Raw genomic sequence first — 24,043 nt, forward strand, 5'->3', positions numbered from 1 at the left:
GCTGCTGCTACAGTCGCAGGTTAGAATCCTGCCTTGGGCATGGATGTGTGTAATGTCCTTATGTTAGTTAGTTTTAAGTAGTTCTAAGTCTAAGGGCGTGCTGACCTCTGATGTTAGGTCCCATAGTGTTTAGATCCATTTGAACCAAGACGAAAATTGTCATGAGCTACAAAGGTTACTTACGTAAAATTACATTGCGAAAAAGAAAAGGCCCGAATTTAGAGCAGCTGTGCTCAAATCAAAAATTAAATAAATCGTTGCAGCCTTTGCCACGTGTGCCTAGTTAGTAACGTCATCAGACTGATAGGCCCAGTGGTTTACATTGCTGGACGAAAACAACAGAAGTTGCGCCGCTTATCTGGCGCGGACAGTGACATGTGCCCCTTTTGATACATTATAACAGAAATATTTGGAAAAAACCGACAGTTTTAAAAACAAAATATAAGGAAGAGAGGTTAATGTATTTTTGAAAATACACAGTAGTCAGGCACTTTAAGTATAAATAAAAGCCACCTATTATGTTTACAGAAATTACTCTTACGTGAAGGACAGAATAATATAGAAAAATTTCTTTACGAACAGCTGTAAATCCAGAAAATATCTGCATGATGGTAACATTAGTAGTACTTATCTATGAGATTCGAAGATGATTGTGTTTATGAACTAAACGCAGGAAAATTTAGTAAAAACAGGGGAATCAAAAGTCCGCGAGCAGCGGATTGAAACCACTGAAAAAACTTTTGTTAAGTAGTTGCAGCTGTTGACTGAGGATGAAGTCATCGCTTTTAGAAATATGCTTGAAAATCTCCAAACTCTTGAAGTACATCGAGCCACTGACCTTTCTTTTCTCTATATAAAATGGAAATTTCTTCAACCCGTTTCGGTTTGTGTCGTGAAATTAGCAGATGATCAGCAAAAGTGAAATGGTGTACATTAGTGCCTCTTTTTTACAATAAGTGTTCCTTGTAGCCGACACTTTATACCTTCCAGTGAGTCCTGTACAATAAACGGAACACGTATCACAAGTGATTTTGTACACTCCTGAATGGTGCATAGGAGCTACTATGGACTTGAGATTGTGAATCCTTATTTTTTTTTACTCAGAAGACGACGAATTTTATATGTCCCACAATAAATGAACGAAACATAGTTCTACGAATAATGAACAGGGGAATACTTATAGTCCCTTCAATACTGAAGGTCTTCGCGATAGATTCTCTAATGTACATAAGTCAGCCTCACGCCATGTAACATGCAATTTGACAAACTGCCTATTGGCTTCTGTCTCGGGTTCTTCGGCCGACGTTCATCCAATGATTTTACAGACATTTCGCCAGCACGAGTGGCTGGCATTGTCAAAGCTTCACCCTCCATTGTCGGTGGTGAACGAGAGCCGATCTCGCGGCCGCAGACTATATGTACCAGGCGCGCCAACGTCCGAGGGCTTCTCTGCCGTCATTTCCGTTGCGGTTCTCCTCTTGCTACCTGCGAAGGTCGTTCGCTGCAGTACGGGAAGCCAGGATCCGTTTACGTCAAGGCTTTCCTCTTTCTTGTTGAAACTGTTCGCGTGTTTCTGTATTTCTACAGCTTCTCTGAACAAGCGCGTGTAATAGTGCTTCTCTACAGCCTGAACTTCCGTGTCGGCGAATTTTATTATGTGGTCGGTCTCGCTCAGTGCGTGCTCTGCCACGGCCGATTTCTCCACCTGCCCCAACCTGCAATGTCGTTCGTGTTCTTTGATCCTGGTGTTGATTGATCGTCCAGTCATTCCGACATGTGCACGGTATGCTGTACATTCCCTACATTGCAAGTGGGTTCATTTTCTCCTTTGCCGATCTAAGACACATTTTGATTTTCCTTGTCGTTTGAAAATCGTCTTTACACCATGTTTGCGCATTATTCGGCTGATTCTATTAGTCACTCTGGGAACGTACGGCAGAAAGGCCGTACCCGACATTCCTTTTTCTGATTCCTTACTTCGCCGAGTGTTTGGCTTTGTTACACATATAATATAATTTGTGGCGTAACCATTGCTCCTCAGAACACTTTCCAGGTGTTTTATTTCGCGCCTGAGGTGCTGCGGCTCACTTATTCGTCCTGCTCGCGTTACGAGCGTATTAATCATGCCTCTTTTCTGGCTCGGGTGGTGGTTTGATAGTTTGTGCAGTTATCGGTCCGTATGTGTCGGTTTTCTATACACGCTGTGTCCCACGTTTTCGCCATTCCTTGTGACCAGCACATCTGGAAATGGCAGTTTTTTGTCCTTTTCTACTTCTGTAGTAAATTTTATGTTGGCATTGAAGCAGTTCAAGTGTCTTAGGAAGTCACCGAGCTGTTCTTCACCATGCCTCCACACCACGAAAGTATATCGACGTATTTGTACCACACCTTAGGGTTGCAAGTCGCCAAGTCCAGTGCCTGTGCTTCGAATTGTTCCATGAAGAAGTTGGCCACCACTGGACTCAGAGGTCTTTCCATGGCGACGCCTTGCAGCTGTTCGTAGAAATCGCCATTTCACGTGAGATATCTCGGGGTGAAACATGCATGGAAGAGATTTGTGACGTCTTGCGGGAAAATGGAACCGATGTGCTCCAGAGCGTCACTGAGTGGCACTTTCGTAAACAAAGAAACAACCTCAAAGATGACCAGGATGTCATGTGGTGCAAGTTTAAGTTTCTTCAGCTTCTCAATCAAATGTCCTGAGTCGTTTATGTATGTGTCGGTCTTCCCCACGTGTGGCTGGAGCAGAGAGGCCAAGTGTTTTGCCAACTTATACGTCGGTGAGGCAGGAGCGCTAACAATCGGTCTTAGTGGAACGTTGTTCTTACGGATCTTTGGTAATCCATGTAGCGGAGGTGGTAGGGCTTCTGTGTTGCGCAGGTTTCTCTGTATCTTCACCGGCAGAGAAGACGTCAATAGAGGATGAATCTTTGACAATGCCAGCCACTCGTGCTGGCGGAACGTCAGTAAAATCATTAGATGAACGTCGGCCGAAGAACCCGAGACAGAAGGCAATGGGCAGTTTGTCGACAAGTGGCCACGAAAGCCTTAACAATTTTGTAATATGAAATTTCCCCCCGACCTCAGTTAAGACAAAAAACGTTTTTGCAAAGGAAGATGACACACTAGCAGAAATGCAACTTATTGCAGTGAAGGACTACAGTAATTAATCATATATCATGAATTCTCGAATAAAGCCCATAAGAAGAGAGAAACGGATAAAGCTATTGACAGACTTTTCGTCTGTGATTGAGCTAACCATAATGGGTAACAAGTATTCATTCATATATAGTGTGAGCCGTACGGTTTGTGGCAGTGTATAGAAACCTAGTATTAACCTCATTCGCAACAACTGTTAACTAAGACGTCAGAAGTAATTTTGGACTTTCGGATGTAATTACAAATTCATTACGCTACGCGCGGATCAGAATGCCAACTACCATCCTACGAGTGTGATATCTGCGCAACCCAAAAACACACACGCTCACACGAAAACGGAAACGGAAACGGTGCCCAAGTTTTCTCTGAATATTAAACAGACGGCCATAAAGGTCGTGTCAGAACATATAATTACCTGTAGAAAACTACTGTGTAGACTAGAAAGTCGATTCACGAAGTTTGAATAGTGAAGTACCTGAAACTGTGCCCACGTCCCACGCAAGAGTATTCGCATATCTGAAACGCACGTTCCACAGTACACCTAGCATTGCGTAATTACAGTAGACTGTAATAGAAAAAGTTTATTTTAATGAGACCAAATTAATTCCCCGCCTTTACGCAGGTGAAACAATTTACGAGTCTCCCGCTGTCAACACGAGAATATCGTGCAAAGCATTACCGCAAATAGAGGCGTCGATCAGTATGCACATTATACGCAGCACTGGTCTACCGCAACTTACGCGAGAATGGCGAAATTATGCAGTTAATACACCAGTGGGAAATGAATATTTCATATTCTGAAGCAGTGGTCCCACGTGCGAACAATTTCATCCGTGAATATCTCGGTTTGTACGCAATACATGACCAACGATACCAGGTCATACAAGTGTGGACAGAAAATATGGGACAAGTTAAGTCGAAATATTGTGCAGTCTCACCAAGCTGTCCTGAGATCTTGCATAGTGGTACATGATGATAAAACCAGAGGAGAACTTTGGGAACATCCAGTAAAAATAGATAAATCCAAGCAAACGTATGACAATGAAATCTTCCCGTCTCCTCTATATATCTTTTGTTACGCAACCTTCCCTTCTACAATAACCTATGAAACCTTCCCTTAGAGCCTGCCGAGGTGGCCGAGCGGCTGTAGGCGCTACAGTCTGGAACCGCGTGACCGCTACGGTTTCAGGTTTGAATCATGCCTCGGGCATGGATGTGTGTGATCTCCTTAGGTTAGTTAGGTTTAAGTAGTTCTAAGTTCTAGGGGACTGATGACCTCAGTTAAGTCCCATAGTGCTGAGAGCCATTTGAACTATTTTGAACTTCCCTTAGGATTTCTGTCTCTTGCTTAATAATAACAAATGAAACCTTCCCTTTGAAATTAATTCTCTTTCTCAACCTTGGCATACAAATTTAAATGCTGCTTATTAAAAGTGGCCCTCAGTCGTTACCTGCAATAACCCAAAACTGTTCCTCAGCTTTTTTACTGTTACTGGATCGCCATCTGACTGTTTCATCGAATTGCTGGTGGGCTGTCATAATAAGTGGCTGTATTTATTACCAAAGCTGACGTTACTCTTTAACAGCAAATCTGACATTATTTAATTAATTTGACTGAAGTTACGTAATTCATAGTTAAACTTTATCTTGACCGCAATAAAATTTTGCATTACAATCAGTAATGCAATATTTCTGGCAAAAATTAATTATATTCTGAAACCGATTGTTCAAATATTTACTGTTGGCTGTTAGCTGATGTCTCTGTACATCCGTTTATAATCTCTTGTAAATCATAGTTGGTGGCTGACAGGCACACCGCTCCTCTCAACCTCTCGCTTCTGACCTGCTACCGACTCGCTTCATTATCTCGCTTACTACAGACTTCCTACGATCGCTAAAGTGCGGCCTCTCCCGCCAACAATACTTTGGTGCAGACATTCCCTGCTACCACAATTATTTCCAACATGACAAATATTAATTATTACTACTTAATCATATTAATAAAATATAAACATCTTTCATAAATTGTGGTTTCACAAAAGAAATATACACGTCTTACAACTACACTCCTGGAAATGGAAAAAAGAACACATTGACACCGGTGCGTCAGACCCACTATACTTGCTCCGGACACTGCGAGAGGGCTGTACAAGCAATGATCACACGCACGGCACAGCGGACACACCAGGAACCGCGGTGTTGGCCGTCGAATGGCGCTAGCTGCGCAGCATTTGTGCACCGCCGCCGTCAGTGTCAGCCAGTTTACCGTGGCATACGGAGCTCCATCGCAGTCTTTAACACTGGTAGCATGCCGCGACAGCGTGGACGTGAACCGTATGTGCAGTTGACGGACTTTGAGCGAGGGTGTATAGTGGGCATGAGGGAGGTCGGGTGGACGTACCGCCGAATTGCTCAACACGTGGGGCGTGAGGTCTCCACAGTACATCGATGTTGTCGCCAGTGGTCGGCGGAAGGTGCACGTGCCCGTAGACCTGGAACCGGACCGCAGCGACGCACGGATGCACGCCAAGCCCGTAGGATCCTACGCAGTGCCGTAGGGGGCCGCACCGCCACTTCCCAGCAAATTAGGGACACTGTTGCTCCTGGGGTATCGGCCAGGACCATTCGCAACCGTCTCCAAGAAGCTGGGCTACGGTCCCGCACACCGTTAGGCCGTCTTCCGCTCACGCCCAAACATCGTGCAGCCCGCCTCCAGTGGTGTCGCGACAGGCGTGAATGGAGGGACGAATGGAGACGTGTCATCTTCAGCGATGAGAGTCGCTTCTGCCTTGGTGCCAATGATGGTCGTATGCGTGTTTGGCGCCGTGCAGGTGAGCGCCACAATCAGGACTGCATACGACCGAGGCACACAGGGCCAACACCCGGCATCATGGTGTGGGGAGCGATCTCCTACACTGGCCGTACACCTCTGGTGATCGTCGAGGGGACACTGAATAGTGCACGGTACATCCAAACCGTCATCGAACCCATCGTTCTACCATTCCTAGACCGGCAAGGGAACTTGCTGTTCCAACAGGACAATGCTCGTCCGCATGTATCCCGTGCCACCCAACGTGCTCTAGAAGGTCTAAGTCAACTACCCTGGCCAGCAAGATCTCCGGATCTGTCCCCCATTGAGCATGTTTGGGACTGGATGAAGCGTCGTCTCACGCGGTCTGCACGTCCAGCACGACCGTTGGTCCAACTGAGGCGCCAGGTGGAAATGGCATGGCAAGCCGTTCCACACGACTACATCCAGCATCTCTACGATCGTCTCCATGGGAGACTAGCAGCCTGCATTGCTGCGAAAGGTGGATATACAATGTACTAGTGCCGACATTGTGCATGCTCTGTTGCCTGTATCTATGTGCCTGTGGTTCTGTCAGTGTGATCATGTGATGTATCTGACCCCAGGAATGTGTCAATGAAGTTTCCCCTTCCTGGGACAATGAATTCACGGTGTTCTTATTTCAATTTCCAGGAGTGTATTTGTACCACTACAACTTTCCTGTTAAGAGACTGTGATCCGGATTATTATTGTTTGAAAATTACGTGCTGTAGGTAGCGTCGCACGCTGTGTGCGCGTCCTTCCAGCTTGCTCCTGAGGTTCCACAATGAGTGCTGCAACATCTCAGTTGGCATGCAACGAATTTCGTCTTTAATCCTTGGTTTCATTTCATCCAGGGTCCTTGGCCGGGTCGTGTGGACTCGACCTAAAGACTCTTGCGATGACACGGTTACCGAACAATTCGCGCACAGCTGCCATTGATTGCCATCCTGTTGAAACCCGGTTTCGCGAAGTTGTGGAATATTGTTCAGTGCAGGTGCAACAAAAGATTGCAGCACCTCAACATACATAAGAGACGACCACTGTGATCCGGTCTTCATTTTAGAAAATGAGCCCGTGTGACGAGTCTCCACACTATAATGTCACCTAACTGGTGTGTAAAGGGCGTTTATAAACTTCATTACGGCTGTTGTCTACTCAGTAACGGTAGTTCTGTTTATTCACGTAACCTATGCGATGAAGATAGGCCTCATCTGACATCCACAGCTTGCCTTGTCCTTTACATTTCTCGTAATTGCAGCAGGCAATCGTTATCCTTTAGCTTTTGCACCATCTGCAGCTTATACGGACGAATTTTGAATCACAATTGAGAATTCAGTTAACACTCTCGGGACACCCTGCACGCCGCTTAAGGATTGAACGCTGTAGACTCCGTAAGACTGAAGTAAGGTATCTTCACGGTAAATGATGGCAGCCAAAACAGTTGCAGGAGAAAGGTTTATTAATATTCTTGACCAAGGTTTCGGTACATATAAATATACCTTTATCAAAATAAAATATCCTGAACTGGAAGACACTTTCATTAGCAAAAACTTAGTATCGGAAATGATAAAGAAAAAGGACACAGGTAAATTAGTTGTATATTTTATATTTTACATAGATGTTTTTAAATGGTTCTGATATATTTTATTTATTAAGACAGGAGGTTTGAATTAACACAACTTTTAATAATTTAATGCGCATGTATATGTATCCATGGATTTTAATGTGCACGAGTGTCTAGCACATACCACAAGGGCCCTCTCTCGGCGAAACCATCTGCCCTAGGGCTTCCACACTCTCGTCACTGTTGTTCATAGGCGAGATATGATGCTAAACTGTGTTCGCATTGACCCTGTGTCCATAATCATGTTGTATAAATGGAGATGATGTCTTAACTACTGACGACGTCTTTGGCACAATTGTTTTATTTATCTCCATCACAGGATGTAATTTTAATAAGTGACTAAGTTTTTGTTCCTGTAATACTCTGGTAATTTTACGGTTACTTAAGCTATAGTGTTACTTTATATCATTTCCGATGCTAAGTTTTTGCTAATGAAAGTGTCCTCCTGTTCAGGACATTTTACTTCTGATGAACGTATATTTATATATACTGAAACCTTCGCCAAGAATTTTAATAAATCTTTATCCTGCAACTGTTTTGGCTGTCATCATTTACCCTCAAGGTTTTCAACAGTTCCTGTTTCAGCCATGTTTAAAATCGTGGCGTAAGGTATTCTGTGGACTACGAGCAATTCACGGTAGTCTCGTTGGTCTCTTTTAGAGCGGATTCAATCTCTTCTAAATTTTTAAACCAAGTTTTTTACCTCGTGTTTCGAGAGAGATCGGCCGTGAAGCTGCAAGTTATCAAAGCGTCGAAACGCCTTCTGCTCCTTTTGCAAGGTGCCGTTTATGTAAAATATATTTACGGCAAAAAGAACGCTGTTGGACAATGATTACTAAATTGCAATACCGTTTAGAGCTCAAGGTCTCTGTACCGCAACGATGCGGACTGTAGATGGCTGCCACTACGCATTTCAAAAGTTCCCATTTTCCTGTGCCATTCTGTGTAAGGTACCATCTAATTTTTCACATTACTTACATGTGCTTTCGCGATTAGTAGTAGGCTCTTGTGGTTAACTAAGAGGTCCAGATTTTGTCAGACACATGTACGTACTAGGACCGAGCTGATGTTGAGTAAGTGTGTTGAGCAGAAGTTGGAAAGTGCACGGGCTAAATGGCGAAATGTGGGTACGGGAACTTCCTTACACACCAGAAAGAAAATTTGACACTCCTGCAATCTAATCAAATTAAAGAAATCCCTGACATCTGGCTGTGCTCTTGACAGCTTTCAACCGCGGAGCGCAAACGGCTGTAGGCAGAAACAGTAACTTTCTATTGAGTTCTGAAGAGGCGTTACCGTAGAGACGTTTAAAATGTCGCACTGTAGACAACCGAACAGCTGCACCCAGTACACAGGAATTCTATGTCTCTTATTTTGGACACTGTATTTATATATATCTGTAAATTATGCCTGTTTCTTTGTACGACTTCCGTGATTGCGTAGGTGTTATTACGAATACATGAAAATGAATTTCTAACAGAAAGTTTTCGTTTCTAACAGAAAGTTGGAAAACTAATACCCGAGAAATGCCGGATTTGTCAGCTAGTTTCATATGACTCGCTACAAAAGCCTCATAGGAAAGCGAGAACCTTAAATACACGATACTAGTGTTTCACAATGCGGTGGGAAGTCCAATGTTTCATGCAGGACAGGCTGTAACCTAGTATAGTTCTGCTCAGGGGCGGTGGCAAGGGGGGAGGTATGGGGGCTATAGCCGCCGCCCCCCCCCCCCCCCCACTGGAGTATCATATTACACTGTACAAAATGACTTCAGAAATCAGCGAATATATTTTTCCAACAGACTCGAGTATTTTTTTAAAAAATAATTATGTAGTAATATACGTTACAATGTATTTCAAACACATTTTAACAAAAGAATAAGAGTGGACCAATAAATATCATTTAACTTAAAATAGGCGTCTAATTATTTATTAAACCACATTTTTTACCCTGACTCCAAAACAGGTACCACTTTACTACTTTAAGCAACACTAAATTTTACCAGCTTGTCGTTAGAGGACCCAAACTCTCCTTTTGTTAAGCGATATTCCGCAAACCCCCTCCCCCTCCCCCTCCTTCCCCCCTCCCCCCCCCCCCCCATTAGCCCCCTCGTTGACCGACTTCTAGAATCAGCCCTGGTTCTGCTGTAGCTATTACTCTTTTTACTAATTGTTTCAATTATTTTCTAGTGTTTTAGTCCATACTGAAATTTGGGAAAATAAAGTGGACAAGGATCCACACAGGCCAGTCTTTGTTCAGATTACCCGAGACGCGGTACTAGATCAACTGGACGAGAGTGATAAAGGGAACTGGAGTGTTCTGTTCGGAGGAGCCATACAAGCGTGAAGCGATTATGGGAAGCTCAGGGAAACCTAATAGCCAGTGTGACTGCAATGTCGTGGGCACGAGAGAGAAAAATGATACTTTCCATCCAGACCGATTTTTGTTTACTTGCAGAAGCTACAAACTCGAAAACTGCCGGAAAAATAAAAGGAAGTAATGAAGACCACACGGCACTTTAAACAGTATTTACGATTATGGTCTTCCCACCTGTAACCTGACGCAGTTAAGTTTACGGCTCGCTTATTATTACTCCACTATTTCTGTAATAAATCTATCTGCGAGCGGAACGCCCAGTGACGTCGCCCCGCGCCTCGCCGCAGTCCTTCATTCCGACGTCCAAATCCCGGGCAGCCTTGAGGGGCGTCGCTTTGCATCTAAAGTGGGCCTCCCGACCCGGCAGCGCGTAGCGCCACCGTGGCCTGAGGACGATGGCCGAAACCCCTGGATGGCTTGTCTTGCACGCCATATTAGCTCTGCCGCGTGTAGGCTAACACCAGAGGCCGCCTCACATTCCCTCGGCCTGGATTTGTTTAACTGACGTCAGCCAGGACGTACGCAGCTACACGCACACACGCACAGTCTCAACCATGAACGTGTTTTCGTGTTGTAGCAACGCCGACAGTCATTTACCTTGGCTTAATTTTTTAAAATACGTTATTTGAAGATAAAAATGGCGAGTGCGTGCGTAATACATGGCTCCTCGAACATATCCGCATACTCTACACCTCCCGCCACCTTGATCCCCCTCATCCCCTGGTTGCTCCTCTCGAACCCCTGCCCTCTGCCGCGCCTTCACTGTTGTGTCCCCCCTACCCTCCACCTCTACACCCTTCATCTCCTTTCCCAAGGTGGCTTCCATCAACTCCCCCTCCCAGATGATGCTCTCTCCCCCTCCATTTATCCCTCCTATCAACTCTGATCCTCGTCTCCTCCTCCTTTCCTCCGTCCTTTCCCTGAGCTCCCCTAACCCCCTCCCCCCATTCTTCCATCTTGTTTTTTCCGTCATACTCTCTCTCTGTCACCCTTCTCTACACCCCCTCCCCCGAGGTCTTTTGCATTCCCCTCCACTTCCTCTCACATCTGTTCACTGCTCCCCCCTTTGAGTCCTCGTCCACCGTCGGCTCCTTGCCCCCTCCCCCACCTTCGTTTCTCCTTTCCTTTCCCCCTTTTCTTTCCCATCATCTATCCAGGTTCCCCCCGTCTGCCCTCAGCTGTGGTGTGACATTTGTGCCAACTTTTAGTGCAGTGTTCAATGTTGTGCATCTTTCCAAAGCGTTGCAAACCGAAATCAAGCTGTTGCTGGGTGTGATTTTTATATCTCTTGTGCACAGAAACCAGATTGTCGCCATGTTTTTAACTGTCTGTCTACTAGATTTCCAAGTCGCAGATTTCCAAGTCGCAGATTTCCAAGTCGCAGATTTCCAAGTCGCAGATTTCCAAGTCGCAGATTTCCAAGTCGCAGATTTCCAAGTCGCAGATTTCCAAGTCGCAGATTTCCAAGTCGCAGATTTCCAAGTCGCAGATTTCCAAGTCGCAGATTTCCAAGTCGCAGATTTCCAAGTCGCAGATTTCCAAGTCGCAGATTTCCAAGTCGCAGATTTCCAAGTCGCAGATTTCCAAGTCGCAGATTTCCAAGTCGCAGATTTCCAAGTCGCAGATTTCCAAGTCGCAGATTTCCAAGTCGCAGATTTCCAAGTCGCAGATTTCCAAGTCGCAGATTTCCAAGTCGCAGATTTCCAAGTCGCAGATTTCCAAGTCGCAGATTTCCAAGTCGCAGATTTCCAAGTCGCAGATTTCCAAGTCGCAGATTTCCAAGTCGCAGATTTCCAAGTCGCAGATTTCCAAGTCGCAGATTTCCAAGTCGCAGATTTCCAAGTCGCAGATTTCCAAGTCGCAGATTTCCAAGTCGCAGATTTCCAAGTCGCAGATTTCCAAGTCGCAGATTTCCAAGTCGCAGATTTCCAAGTCGCAGATTTCCAAGTCGCAGATTTCCAAGTCGCAGATTTCCAAGTCGCAGATTTCCAAGTCGCAGATTTCCAAGTCGCAGATTTCCAAGTCGCAGATTTCCAAGTCGCAGATTTCCAAGTCGCAGATTTCCAAGTCGCAGATTTCCAAGTCGCAGATTTCCAAGTCGCAGATTTATCTTCATTTTTTAAAAAAACAAATTCTGTAGGCTGGAGTACAGCGTACTAAGCTGCTCCCAGCCCGCCCACCTTGGGAGGAATCTAAACTCGATAAAGGAAATAAAAGAAAAAAGAAATGGCGCTCTGCGGCTTGCAAATACTGAAAATATGTCTTGTAAGGTGTCCAAGAGAACCCATTTATTTTTAGGGTTCTGTGCCTCAAACGGCAAAACCGAAACCCTCACAGGATCACTTTGTTGACTTCCATCTGTCTGTCCAGCTGCCAAAAATCCTTTTCCTCAAGCTGAGATTTATGTCACATACTAATGTCTATGGTTCCTTGTCTGTGTAAAAAACGATAAGTTTGAACTCAATGCTACAAAAAGAAATGGCCTCTTATGTGACCTATCTTGATACTCCCGAACTCACTCATTTAATACAGGAAATGTATTTGTAGTTTTGAATATGTACCACCCTCGGATGCATATTGGATTGATGGAAATGAAAATTTGTACTGGACTGGGAATTAGAACAGGATTTCCCACTTCGGCCATCCGAGCACGAACTACGGACACACTTAAACTTCCATATGTCGTCCATAAGTCACACCCGGTACTCGTACTTTCCGTACATTCCCGTCCAGGAGGGACAGATTTACTGAGAGAGTCCGAAGCTCGTGGCTAGCGTTGCTGGCTCTGGATCACAGGGTCCCAGGTTCGATTCCCGGCCAGATTTGGGATTTTCTCTGCGCGGGGACTGCGTGGTTGTGCTGTCATCATCATCATCATCATCATCATCATCATCATCATCATCATCATCATCATCATCATCATCATCATCATCATCATCATCCGTGTCAGTGGCTCGATAGGATTGCGTGAAAAATTTGAGTACGTAAAAATTGGAATTTGTCCGGGTGCTAAGGACAGCGCAGTTGAGCGCCCCGCAAACGAAACATCACCATCATTTACTGAGAGTCGAGAGCCTGGTATTAGAGAATAAAGAGGAAATAGCAGTTCCTGTGTTGTTAAGGAGTAAGATGCAATGTTTCTTCGGTCATGCATTTCATAATAACTCATCAAGACATACAGGTCACTTCACTTTGCCCCGGAATCTTTAAATTTGGCAAAAAGCAAAATTTCATAGCACAAGTTAAGGAAAAATTTTGAAAATTGTTAATTTGAATTTACATCACACGAAAAAATATTTCTTTGTCCATTTTTTATCCATGTGTATGTATGGCCGTCTGGTTAGACCACTTTCTCTCAGCAATGCGTAGGCGTATAAAGTTCAAATACATATTTGGTACTCGGAAACTCACTCATCAAAACCGTTGACCTAGTTTCACGAAATAGGCAAGAAGCAAGGTTTCACAGTACAAATATAGGAAAAAAACAAAAATTGTTACTTTGTAATTACTTTACACGGAAAATATCTTTTTGCCATTATAACTTACATTGCACTCAAAGTCCATCAAAAGTGTAATAAGAAAATGTTACTGAATGCAGACATAAAATGTAATTTGTAGTCATGTTTTAGTAAATAAAATAAAATATTTTATTAACTCTTCTATCTATACATATATAAACTAAAATCCCCTGCTCACTTATTGTGTGACAAAGCTAGTCTCAGGAGCTACTGTACGGATTTTGATACAAACTTGAAACTCCAAGGAGCAATGTCTTATCAGTGTCGATATAGATACCAGGCAAAATCGTTGAGATTCTCGATTCCTGAGGTTGATGAATTATCTACATACATAATTAAGTTTGTACAGAACCCTCATTGCCCGAGTCCTGCTCACACCTCGCCTCCCCCCCTTTTTTTTTTAATTGTCGGACAGTATCGGGATCTGTAAAATAGAAGTAAATCTTCATTTGCTTCAGATCTCACTTCTCCTTTCAGTGCCGTTGCTGCCTAATTTTTTTCATTGTTTGTTGCATTTAACGTTGTTTCATTGTTGCTTGCCCAAGCGAAAATGGCATCAGTTCAGAGAAGGCACAAACTGTGTTTTGGTACATGACTGTAAATCCATTGTGATAGTGCATAGGAAGTTTCATTCTGTTTACAAGATCGTAGCGCCAGAAACCAAGAGGATATCAGCATAGCATAGGCAGTTTCGGGACACTGGCAGCATTCTAAAGCGGCCTGCAGATGGACGGTCTCTGAAGAACGAGAAGAGAATTTCCGCTAAGCATTCCAACGAAATCAGCTTAAATCAATTCATTAGGCTACACGGTAACTTCAGAAACCAAGCGCAACTGTGCATGAGGTCCATAAAAAGCGGTTGCACCTGCATGAATACGAGGTGCAGATTCCGCAGGTCACGAAGCACGATGACAAGCAAACGCGCTATGGATTTGCATGTGAAATGCTTGAAGGAATTGATCGGATGGATTGATGGATGGATGTGGTGTTATGGGCGAAATTGATCGGAGTCTTACTTTCTCGGCAAGTGTATTGTCTTCTGACGAGGGCATATTCCATGTTTTTAATCTGTGAATAAGCATTTGCGAGTCACAGCATCCATACAGTACCAGCGGAAAGGTGCAAGATAGTCCGAAAGGAACGATTGGTGCGGCCTCTTGCGCACGAAGGCAATTGATCTTGAGATATACAGTTGATAGAATGAGCTGGAACAGCATCGCATTCTTTAGAGAGTTCGCGCACAGTGTCCAGTTTAATCTGTGCTGATGTTACATCTCCACGTACCGAAGTCTTACCTAGATTTATGTTTGCATCTGTATTCGTGCATGTATCGTCTTAACCAAAACGACCTTCGGGTTGAAGACATTTATGTAACGAAAGTTTCTATTTTTGATCTGCACTTTGTTTTGAGCTCATTTTTTTCTATACTGCCTTCCTGAGAGGCACCTCCTGCCGTTACACATTGTAAGAGTTTATAACATTCGCTATGTAGCCCGCTGAAAACACTTCTTGCCTCAGGAAGGAAGCCTTTTCACTTTAAATCACAAATCGCTGGGTTCTGTCAGGTGAATGTACAGATATTAACTTTTAACACGATCGTTGCGGTTGTTTCTTCTGGTCAGGCTACAACAGGAATGGTAAGTCCAACGACAAAGTGTTTTTCACGTACATCATTATTGTTCGAAGTTAATAGTAAAAAACAAATTTTTGTGTGATAAATGAAATATGGCTCTAACAAGCACAGTACATACAGACCTGAATCAGCGACAAACACGTTTTTCCTTTTCTTTTTCCTTACAGTGAAACTGTCAACCATCGATTGATGGAAACCGGGAGAGGTAATTTTGTGCCACAGCCGTGCAGACGAGTGGCATAACCGAAGACAGCTGCCGCGCGAGACCTGTAGCAACTCACACAGCTGAGTATTGCATTGTCGGCGGTATCATCGTTGCTTCTGCTGTACAAAGCAGAGTGTCATGGCACAGAGTGACGTAAGTGTAAATGTTTTATTTGTTGGAATGGGAGTGTATAAATCGGCGGTGCTCATTTAGTGTGTCTGTAGTACATAATATATTTATTTCGAATGATTTCGCGACAAATGGTTAAGGCTTTAACACAAAGAAAGGAAAAGAAACTGAAAACTTGTAAGAAGAGCGTCGGAGGAAGAAGAGCAATGTAAATGGCAGGTCCAAAGGAGATGGAGTGGTGGGGAAAGACTTCCATGCATCTTTCAACGCGTAAACACTTCAAAATCACGTGTCTCGTTCCAGACACTACGGCATGTGAAGATAGTCCAAATTTTACTTTTTCTTTATTTATTTGTTACAAAGTGTTTTCTCAGGATACTGCCATGGGTGTTTAAGGATGTTGTATAGCAATTGTTACGCTGTCATATGCCGACATTTATTTTTACCTCTCTATTATAAAGATTTTCGTTTCTGTAGGGTCTTTCAAACTGACGTAAGTATATTTCAAGTATTGTGTAGGTACATGGTAGAAACTGCCAATAGTAAACTTTGCTATTTTGAAAGACGCTCCCTAGGCGATTAACTCAAGAGTTTCATTTGGCATCCGTTTTGCAATACCATAGATTTCCAGTAAGATACTAAACTTTATGAATGATCTCTATTTCCCACTTATTCTCACACTACTTCTCCACTCACGCAAAACTTTCATTTTATCAATTTTTCCTTGTCAATCATATTAAAATACACAATTTTGCCGCCTCCAAAGACCTGCCACACCCCAAAGCTAGCTTTGCTCTACCACCGTCGATCACCACTGTCATCTATGACCCGTTGAGCTCCATGCTGTCCTGGCGCTCGTTTTGAATAATGGCATTTACAGATTTAGCCGATTTGAAAATGATTCCACTTTTGGCGTGAAAGCTGATGATCATGTCGTTTCGGACGTCTCATAAATCACTCAGTTTCCACTTTACGACAACGACTGCACTGTTTTTCATGTCCCCCTGGCACTTTATATACCCTCCGTCTGAGTGGTTATAGCGCTTTGACCTCTAGCATTGACAGTCAGCGCAGTGTGACTGCACATCGTATTTCGTTTTCTGCAGAACAGATGCCGTTCTAGATGGGCGCGTGCCGATACTAGTCCAACAACAAGACAAAAAGAACACTATTGGTATCCTTCCGAAAATACAAATCCGTAATTACTCGTAAGTGCCTCCAGAGCTTACAATGATTACGCAAAAAATGTTCAAATGTGTGTGAAATCTTATGGGACTTAACTGCTAAGCTTACACACTACTTAACCTAAATTATCCTAAGGACAAACACACACGCTCATGCCCGAGGGAGGACTCGAACCTCCGCCGGGACTAGCCGCACAGTCCAGGACTGCAGCGCCCAAGACCGCTCGGCAAATCAAAAAAATGGTTCGAATGGCTCGGAGCACTATGGGCTTAACATCTATGGTCATCAGTCCCCTAGAACTTAGAACTACTTAAACCTAACTAACCTAAGGACAGCATATAACACCCAGCCATCACGAGGCAGAGAAAATCCCTGACCCCGCCGGGAATCGAACCCAGGGGCGTGGGAAGCGAGAATGCTACCGCACGACCACGAGATGCGGGTGCTCGGCTAATCCCGTGAGAACTACGAGGCATACATAAGCTCAGCAAATCAGTGCACACACTTTCCCTCCAAAATCTTAACTCACATTAAAGGTGCTCAGTATGGGAGCTGTGTAATGTATCATACGTCAGTATGTCTGTGATTTCATTCAAGTCACTGCAGCGAGAAGGAGCGATGGAGCTCGTTTTACAAATCCGTTCATTGCATTGCCTGCTTTCGGACGCGAACTATTTCGATGTTACAATACAAAGTGGAGAAATTGCTTACACTTTTGCGCTTTCATGGTGTCATCTACAGCGGCGTCACGGTGCGTGTTAAGAAACGAAAATTTCAGAATCACTCCGACCACAGTCATGTGGTGATTTCTCATAGTTTCTCGCTCACTCGTCTTCCGAAACCCTGGAGGTACTAATACGTAACCCTGTATAATTACAGAACATTTTCAGAGTAATGCCCTAAATTATCTGGAGAATGTGTAAATCGGTGTTTTCTAGGTATTCAAAAAGTGATGAAATCTTGTGGGAAGATATTAGACTTTCTCCCTTGTTCTGGTGAATGACTGATGTCATCTAATCGATGAGCTTAAATTTCATTTTATATTCAGCCTTGTAGTACACCAAACTAATGTCTCTCAATGTCATTATGTAGAATCCCGTAGGAATGATGGTGATGGACTGATACCTGGTCTTTTACCAGCAGTAATGTTCCCTATGTATAATTTTTATTTTATACCTAATTTTTAGTTGCAAACGTAACCGTGTGGAAAACAAAGGGAGTATAAGAAAGTGCTATCAGTTACAAATATTTGAGCTTAATTACATATCATAATGCGGTGTTCAAATGGCTCTTAGTACTATGGGACTTAATTTCTGAGGTCATCAGTCCCCTAGAACTTAGAACTACTTAAACCTAACTGACATAACGACATCGTTCACATCCATGCCCGAGGCAGGATTCGAACCTGCTACCGTAACAGCCGGGCATTTCCGGAGTGAAGCGCCTAGAACCGGTCGGGTACAACGGACGGCACAACAAGAGCGATTTTATTAAAAATGTTCACACAAAGCAGATGGGGAAACTCTGATGAGATCAGTGAAGCAATTATAGAAACAGTGAAAGAAGTACACCGAAGCGCCAAAGAACTGATACAGGTATGCGTATTCAAATACAGAGATAAAACATGCAGAATACGGCTTCCGGTCGGAAACGCCTATATAAGACAAGTTTCTAGTTGTTAGATCGTTTACTGCTGCTACAATGTTAGGTTATAAAGATTTAAGTGTGTTTGAACGGGGTGTCATAGTCGGCGCACGAGGGGTGGACACAGCATTTTCGAGGCGAACTTGGGATGTTCCCTTAAGACTATTTAACGACTGTACCCTGAATATTAGGGATCCGGTAAAACATCACATCTCCGATATCGCTGTGACCGGAAATGACACCTGTAAAAAGGGGACCGCTGGCCAGGATGGACGAGCGGTTCTAGGCGCTACAGTCTGGAACCGCGTGACCACTACGGTCGCAGGTTCGAATCCTGCCTCAGGCACGGGTGTGTGTGATGTCCTTAGGTTTGTTAGGTTTAAGTAGTCGTAAGTTCTAGACGACTGATGACCTCAGAAGTTAAGTCCCATAGTGCTCAGAACCATTTTAAAAAGGGGACCAACGACAACTGAAGAGAATCGTTCAGCTTGACGGATGTGCAGCCCTTCCGCAAATTGCTGCAGATTTCAATGCTGGGCCATCAACAAGTGTCAACGTGCGAACCATTTAACGAAACATCATCGCTATGGAGCCGAACGCTCACTCGCATACCCTTGATGACAGCACGACACAGAACTTTACGCCTCGCCTGGGCCCGTCAACACCGACTTTGGACTGTTGATCATTGTAAGTATATTGCCTTTTCGAACGAGCCTTTCACATTGTATCGAGTGGATGGACGTGTACGGGTATGGACACTGTCTCATGAATCTATGGACCCTGCATGTCAGTAGGGGATTGTTCAATCCGGTGGAATCTCTGTAACAGTGTGGGGCGTATGCAGTTGGAGTGATTGTAAAATGTAAACTTTCACGGCCGGAACTGTCATGATTAATAAAATTCTTTTCCGGGCTATTATGCCGTGGTATGATGGATTTCGCATTGTAACCCAACGTTTCGTCCCCATCTGCGGAGGACATTTTCAAGGGGGTTCGTGGCTTCTGTTAACTTTCGGAAGTTAACAGAAGTCACGAACCCCCTTGAAGATGTCCTCCGCAGATGGGGACGAAACGTTGGGTTACAATGCGAAATCCATCAGACCACGGCATAATAGCCCGGAAAAGAATTTTATTAATCATGAGTTGGAGTGATGTGGAACTCTTGATACGTCTAGATAAGACTCTGACAGGTGACACGTACATAAGCATTCTGTCTGATCACCTGCATCCATTCACGTTTGTTGTGCACTACGACGGACTTGGGCAATTCCAGCAGGAAATTGCGACACTCCACAAGTCCAGAATTGTTACAGAGTGGATCCAAGAACAGTCTTCTGAGTTTAAACACGTCCGTTGGCTTCCATACTCTCCAGAAATGAACACTATTGAGCACATCTGGGATGCCTTGCAACGTGCTGTTCAGAAGAGATCTCCACCCCTCCGTACTCTTACGGATTTATAGACAGCCCCGCAGGATTCACTGTGTCAGTTCCCTCCAGCACTACTTCAGACATTAGTCGAGTCCATGGCACATCGTGTTGCGTCACGTATACGGGCTCGCGGGGGCCCTACACGATATTATGCAGCTGTACCAGTTTCTTTGGCTCTTCAGTGTAAAACATTCAACAAGCAAAAAGAAACGAAGATGGTGGAATAAGATACGAGTCGAAGCGATAGAGTATAGACTAACAGCTTGGAAAAATTGAACAGCGGGAAAAAAGAAAAAGAAACGAACGCATTCACTGAGATCAGAAGACAGACATAAAAAATTATTCGAACAGAGAAATATGACAAATGACGATTAGAGGAAATAGGTACAAATTTCAGTCAGATCACCACTAGGGACTTTTACGAAATTTTGAAACATGAAATAATAAGATTCAGTAAGCCTTCATCTCAAAGACTCAACAGGCAAACTGGTTACGAGTAACATACGTAACTTCAAGTTGCTAGCAAACTTCTTCACGAATCTTAAATTACGAGGGAGAACAGAATGACTAATTTTCAGACCGTCTCCAAAGGAAAATCTACCTTCATAACCACCTTCAACGCGTTAAACTGAACAACACATTGGTCAGCTGAAAAACAAAGCGTTAGATGAAACGGGGAAAACAGAGTGTGCTCGGAGAAATGAGGAATACCGTAAGATTGGAAACAAGGCCGAATCCACTCGCTACGTAAGAATAGAGGCAGGACAGACACCAGCAATTACCAAGGTATATCCCTACTTCCGATTACCTACAAAGTTATATCCAAAGTTCTACTGAATAGGATACAAGAGCAAGCAGAACACGCAATTGGCGTGTACCAGTCTGGGCTCAGAAAAAGTACGTCGTCCCCAGAGCAAATCTTTAATTTGAAAGTAATGCGGAACCTTATCATAAACGTTATATTAATTGATTTTAGAAATGACAACAGTTCTGTACACTATAACAATGGAACAAGTAGGTATCGACAAAACTATCAGGCAATGTCGAAAAGACACTCACAGACAACCTCATGAGTTAAACTCCCCGGAGAAGTTTCTGAACCTAATTAACGCAGCAGCTCGGTCGGGCGATGGACACTCATCGATTGTCTTCAATCCGGTGTACCAAAATCATGAGAGAATGCAATAAACAATTAAAACAGAAAAACAGAATAACATCGAAGGAATCCATCTAGGATAGGGAAGAGGAAGATGTAGGTTATACGTCTTGGATCTACTGTCGGTAATACAATCATTTCTAAGGACAAAACACATTCAAAGATAGTGACAGAAACTTCAAAAAATTGCGGCTAAAACCGTATTACAAATATCGAATGAGGAAACGGAATACAGCACTAAATAAAGAGGTGGACAAGAGCTGGAAAATAAAGAAAGGAAAATACTCAGAAAAATTTTTGGACCTCAAAAGAACAGACGTAATAATTGGACGAAGATAAATGAAATTTAAACAAAAACATAGAAACAATCAGTTACAATAACAAAGAGGAAATTAAAGATATACGGTCATATTTACAGAATGAATGACAATAGGCTACCGAAGAAAATATTTATTTGATTTCCTGATTACTAAACACCAAAGATGGCTGGAAGAGAGAAGATATGAAATGAGAAAACTTAACGTCACGGAAGACACATGCAGGATAGGGAAAATTTCAGGCTACTGATCAGTACTACAAAATATCCTATCCAAGAACAGAAACCGCAGCCTAGAAGGGTGAGCAACTGAAAAGAAGCAAGTCTTCAGCCAACTTATGAACAAGTTCTGGGAAGATTAGGAGAAAAACATTGTACCATACTCTTAGGTTCTAAGCGGTTTAAAATCGGCAAAATTCTGTAATTCAGTCGTTAGGCGTTAAAGTCAACGACAAACTTAACTGTTTTTGCGTGCTATAGCCATTACTCAATCTACGCCTCCATCTACACCTGTACCGAACCGTAGATCGCTCATAGGCAAGATGTGAGGTGCCTTTTGGAAGAGTCTTTACGTTTAATGTTTATATTTCACGTAGAAATGTGTGGCGTATAGCGAAAACATATCCACCTCTTCATACTGGAACATGTTTATGCATCTGTGAAGCGGGAAAAAACGATGTTACAATAAATAAAGTTTATAAGAAGTTGTTGTGCAGTTGTTAAATACACTCATGCTTATAAATTAAGGATAATGCTGGTACCTGGTGAAACAACGCCCTGGTTTGTGGGTTTAAATAACCTCGGGGTATGACCATGCGGTGCATTTGACCTGCGGTCTCGCACGGTGGCGCTGGCAGCAGTCCACATACGCAGAGTACGGTGCAGTGAGTAAGCATGCAGACGTTTTCAGATGTGCTAATAGTCTGCACTGAGATGTCGGAGCGAGAGGATGTCCGTACAGCGAAGGGTGTGGCGGATCGCCGTCCGGCAGAGCTTGTTTTGCCGGCGGCCCCATCCGGCCCCCCCCACCTAAGACGACCCAGGCATCGTCATTGGACACGACTACGGATTTCGAATCGGCTGCACTGCAAGTACCGCTGCCCGAATCAGACGGCGGCACGACATGAAGCGTCCACCTCCACCAGGACGACGAAAAGAAGGGCGACCACCACCACAGGAACTACTCGAGCCCCTCCTAAGGGAAAGAAGGCAAAACCGGCGGATGTCGTCGTCGATGAGGAAGGTTTTCAACTCGTCAAACGGCCGGCCAGGAAGGCTCAACTGTCATCTGCACCGCCGATTCCGACGACAAACAGTTATGATGAGCTCGCTGAGGGTGTGGAGTTACCTACTCAGAAGAGTGAACCAAGGCCGCCGCCTATTGTGGTCCAACATACTGAAGACTACGACGGCCTCTACAGGATGCTGCTTCGTCTTGTTGGCCAAGACAACGTTGTCATCAAGCCTGCTGGCACCAACCTGTACAAGGTCACACTGAAAACAGCTGATGACTACAGAAAGGTTACGGCTGCGTTCGGAGAACAGGAAAAGCCGTTCTACACTTATCCGTCGGCAACGGACAAGACGCTAAAGATCGTCTTTTGAGGGCTCCCTCGAAACTACAGCCTGGATCACATCCGGCAGCAACTGGAGGATATGGGCTATGGATTTGGACTCAGGTCGATAACCCGCCTACCGTCTCGCCGAACCAGAAAGGAGACGCCGCTGGTCCTAGTGGTCACTTGTGATATCCCACACAACCGTGGGCTGTGGCAGGTCACGAAGATAGCGGCGACACCAGTCACTACAGAAAAACTCCGCTCGAAGAGGGGAGAACCTCAGTGCTACAACTGCCAAATGGTTGGGCATGTAGCACGGTTCTGCACGCTACCCCCACGCTGTGTTAAGTGTGCAGGGGAGCACGCTAGTCGCGACTGCACACGGCAGCGGACAGATGGACCGCCCAAATGCGCTGGATGTGGGGGAGAACATGTTGCCTCTTACCGCGGCTGTTCCAGCTTCCAACGGGCTGCGGCACGGAGCCGTGGCCAGCGCCCTGGCTCAATAAAGCGGCCTGCACCAGTCAGACCTGGAGTCAGTTTTGCTGCTGCTGTTTCCCCTGGCTCCTCTCCGCAGGCCCCCGTACCTGCGACGGCGCCAGCCCCTGTTGCAACAGCTGCAGACAACAAGAAGGCCCGCCGTCCACGAGGCACAGCGCGACCACCAGCACTGCGTCCTGATCAGCAACAGAGTGAAGACCAGGGACAACACGACCGCTCCCAACAGGGACGCCAGGCTGTCGTCGTGGAAACCCCAGCTCAACACCCACACGCTGCATCTGCACCCTCCCAGGCGGCCGATTCCAGCATGGAAGAAATGAAACTCCTCCTGCAAGAACTTCGGGAGCTTCTCAGGGATATCCCGCGGCAACTCATCGCCGCTGTTAGTGCAGCCGTTCAGGCAATCACCACCGGACCACTGAAGACCCAGCATGGCCCGTAGTCAACGAGGAGTCACTGTATGCGTGTGGAATACCCAGGGCATCCGCACCCAAGATGGCGAATTTCGTCAGCTGCTGCGAGATGAAGCCGTTGACATTTGCCTCGTCTCGGAGACTTTTCTCAAGCCTGGAGTTCACGTCCGAGCAGCTAACTACGTGTGCTATCGGACTGACAGACCAACTCATGGCGGTGGTACTGCGGTCTACGTCCGGACTTCACTGGCGCCACTACAAGCGATGGAGGCAACTGCTGTAGCTGTTGACACCTCACATGGGCGCATCACGTTTGTGGCTGTCTACTGTCCAACTGGCAGGCAGTTACTCCAACAGGACGTTGAA

At 44.7% G+C, this 24,043-nt stretch overlaps 1 protein-coding gene across 1 annotated transcript in view; it reads left to right on the forward strand.

Moving 5' to 3' along the window:
- The window catches only part of LOC126285145 (uncharacterized), a 47,172-nt gene extending 23,466 nt beyond the window's left edge, over positions 1-23,706 (forward strand). The window contains exons 2-4 of the mRNA XM_049984461.1: positions 11,329-12,086; positions 22,350-22,725; positions 23,341-23,706. Of these exons, the coding sequence (XP_049840418.1) occupies positions 11,329-12,086; positions 22,350-22,725; positions 23,341-23,706 (1,500 nt within the window). The remainder of the gene's footprint in view (positions 1-11,328; positions 12,087-22,349; positions 22,726-23,340) is intronic.
- The last annotated feature ends 337 nt before the right edge of the window (positions 23,707-24,043 follow it).

This window comes from Schistocerca gregaria, chromosome 8 (genome assembly GCF_023897955.1).
Source record: "Schistocerca gregaria isolate iqSchGreg1 chromosome 8, iqSchGreg1.2, whole genome shotgun sequence".
NCBI lineage: Eukaryota > Metazoa > Arthropoda > Insecta > Orthoptera > Acrididae > Schistocerca > Schistocerca gregaria.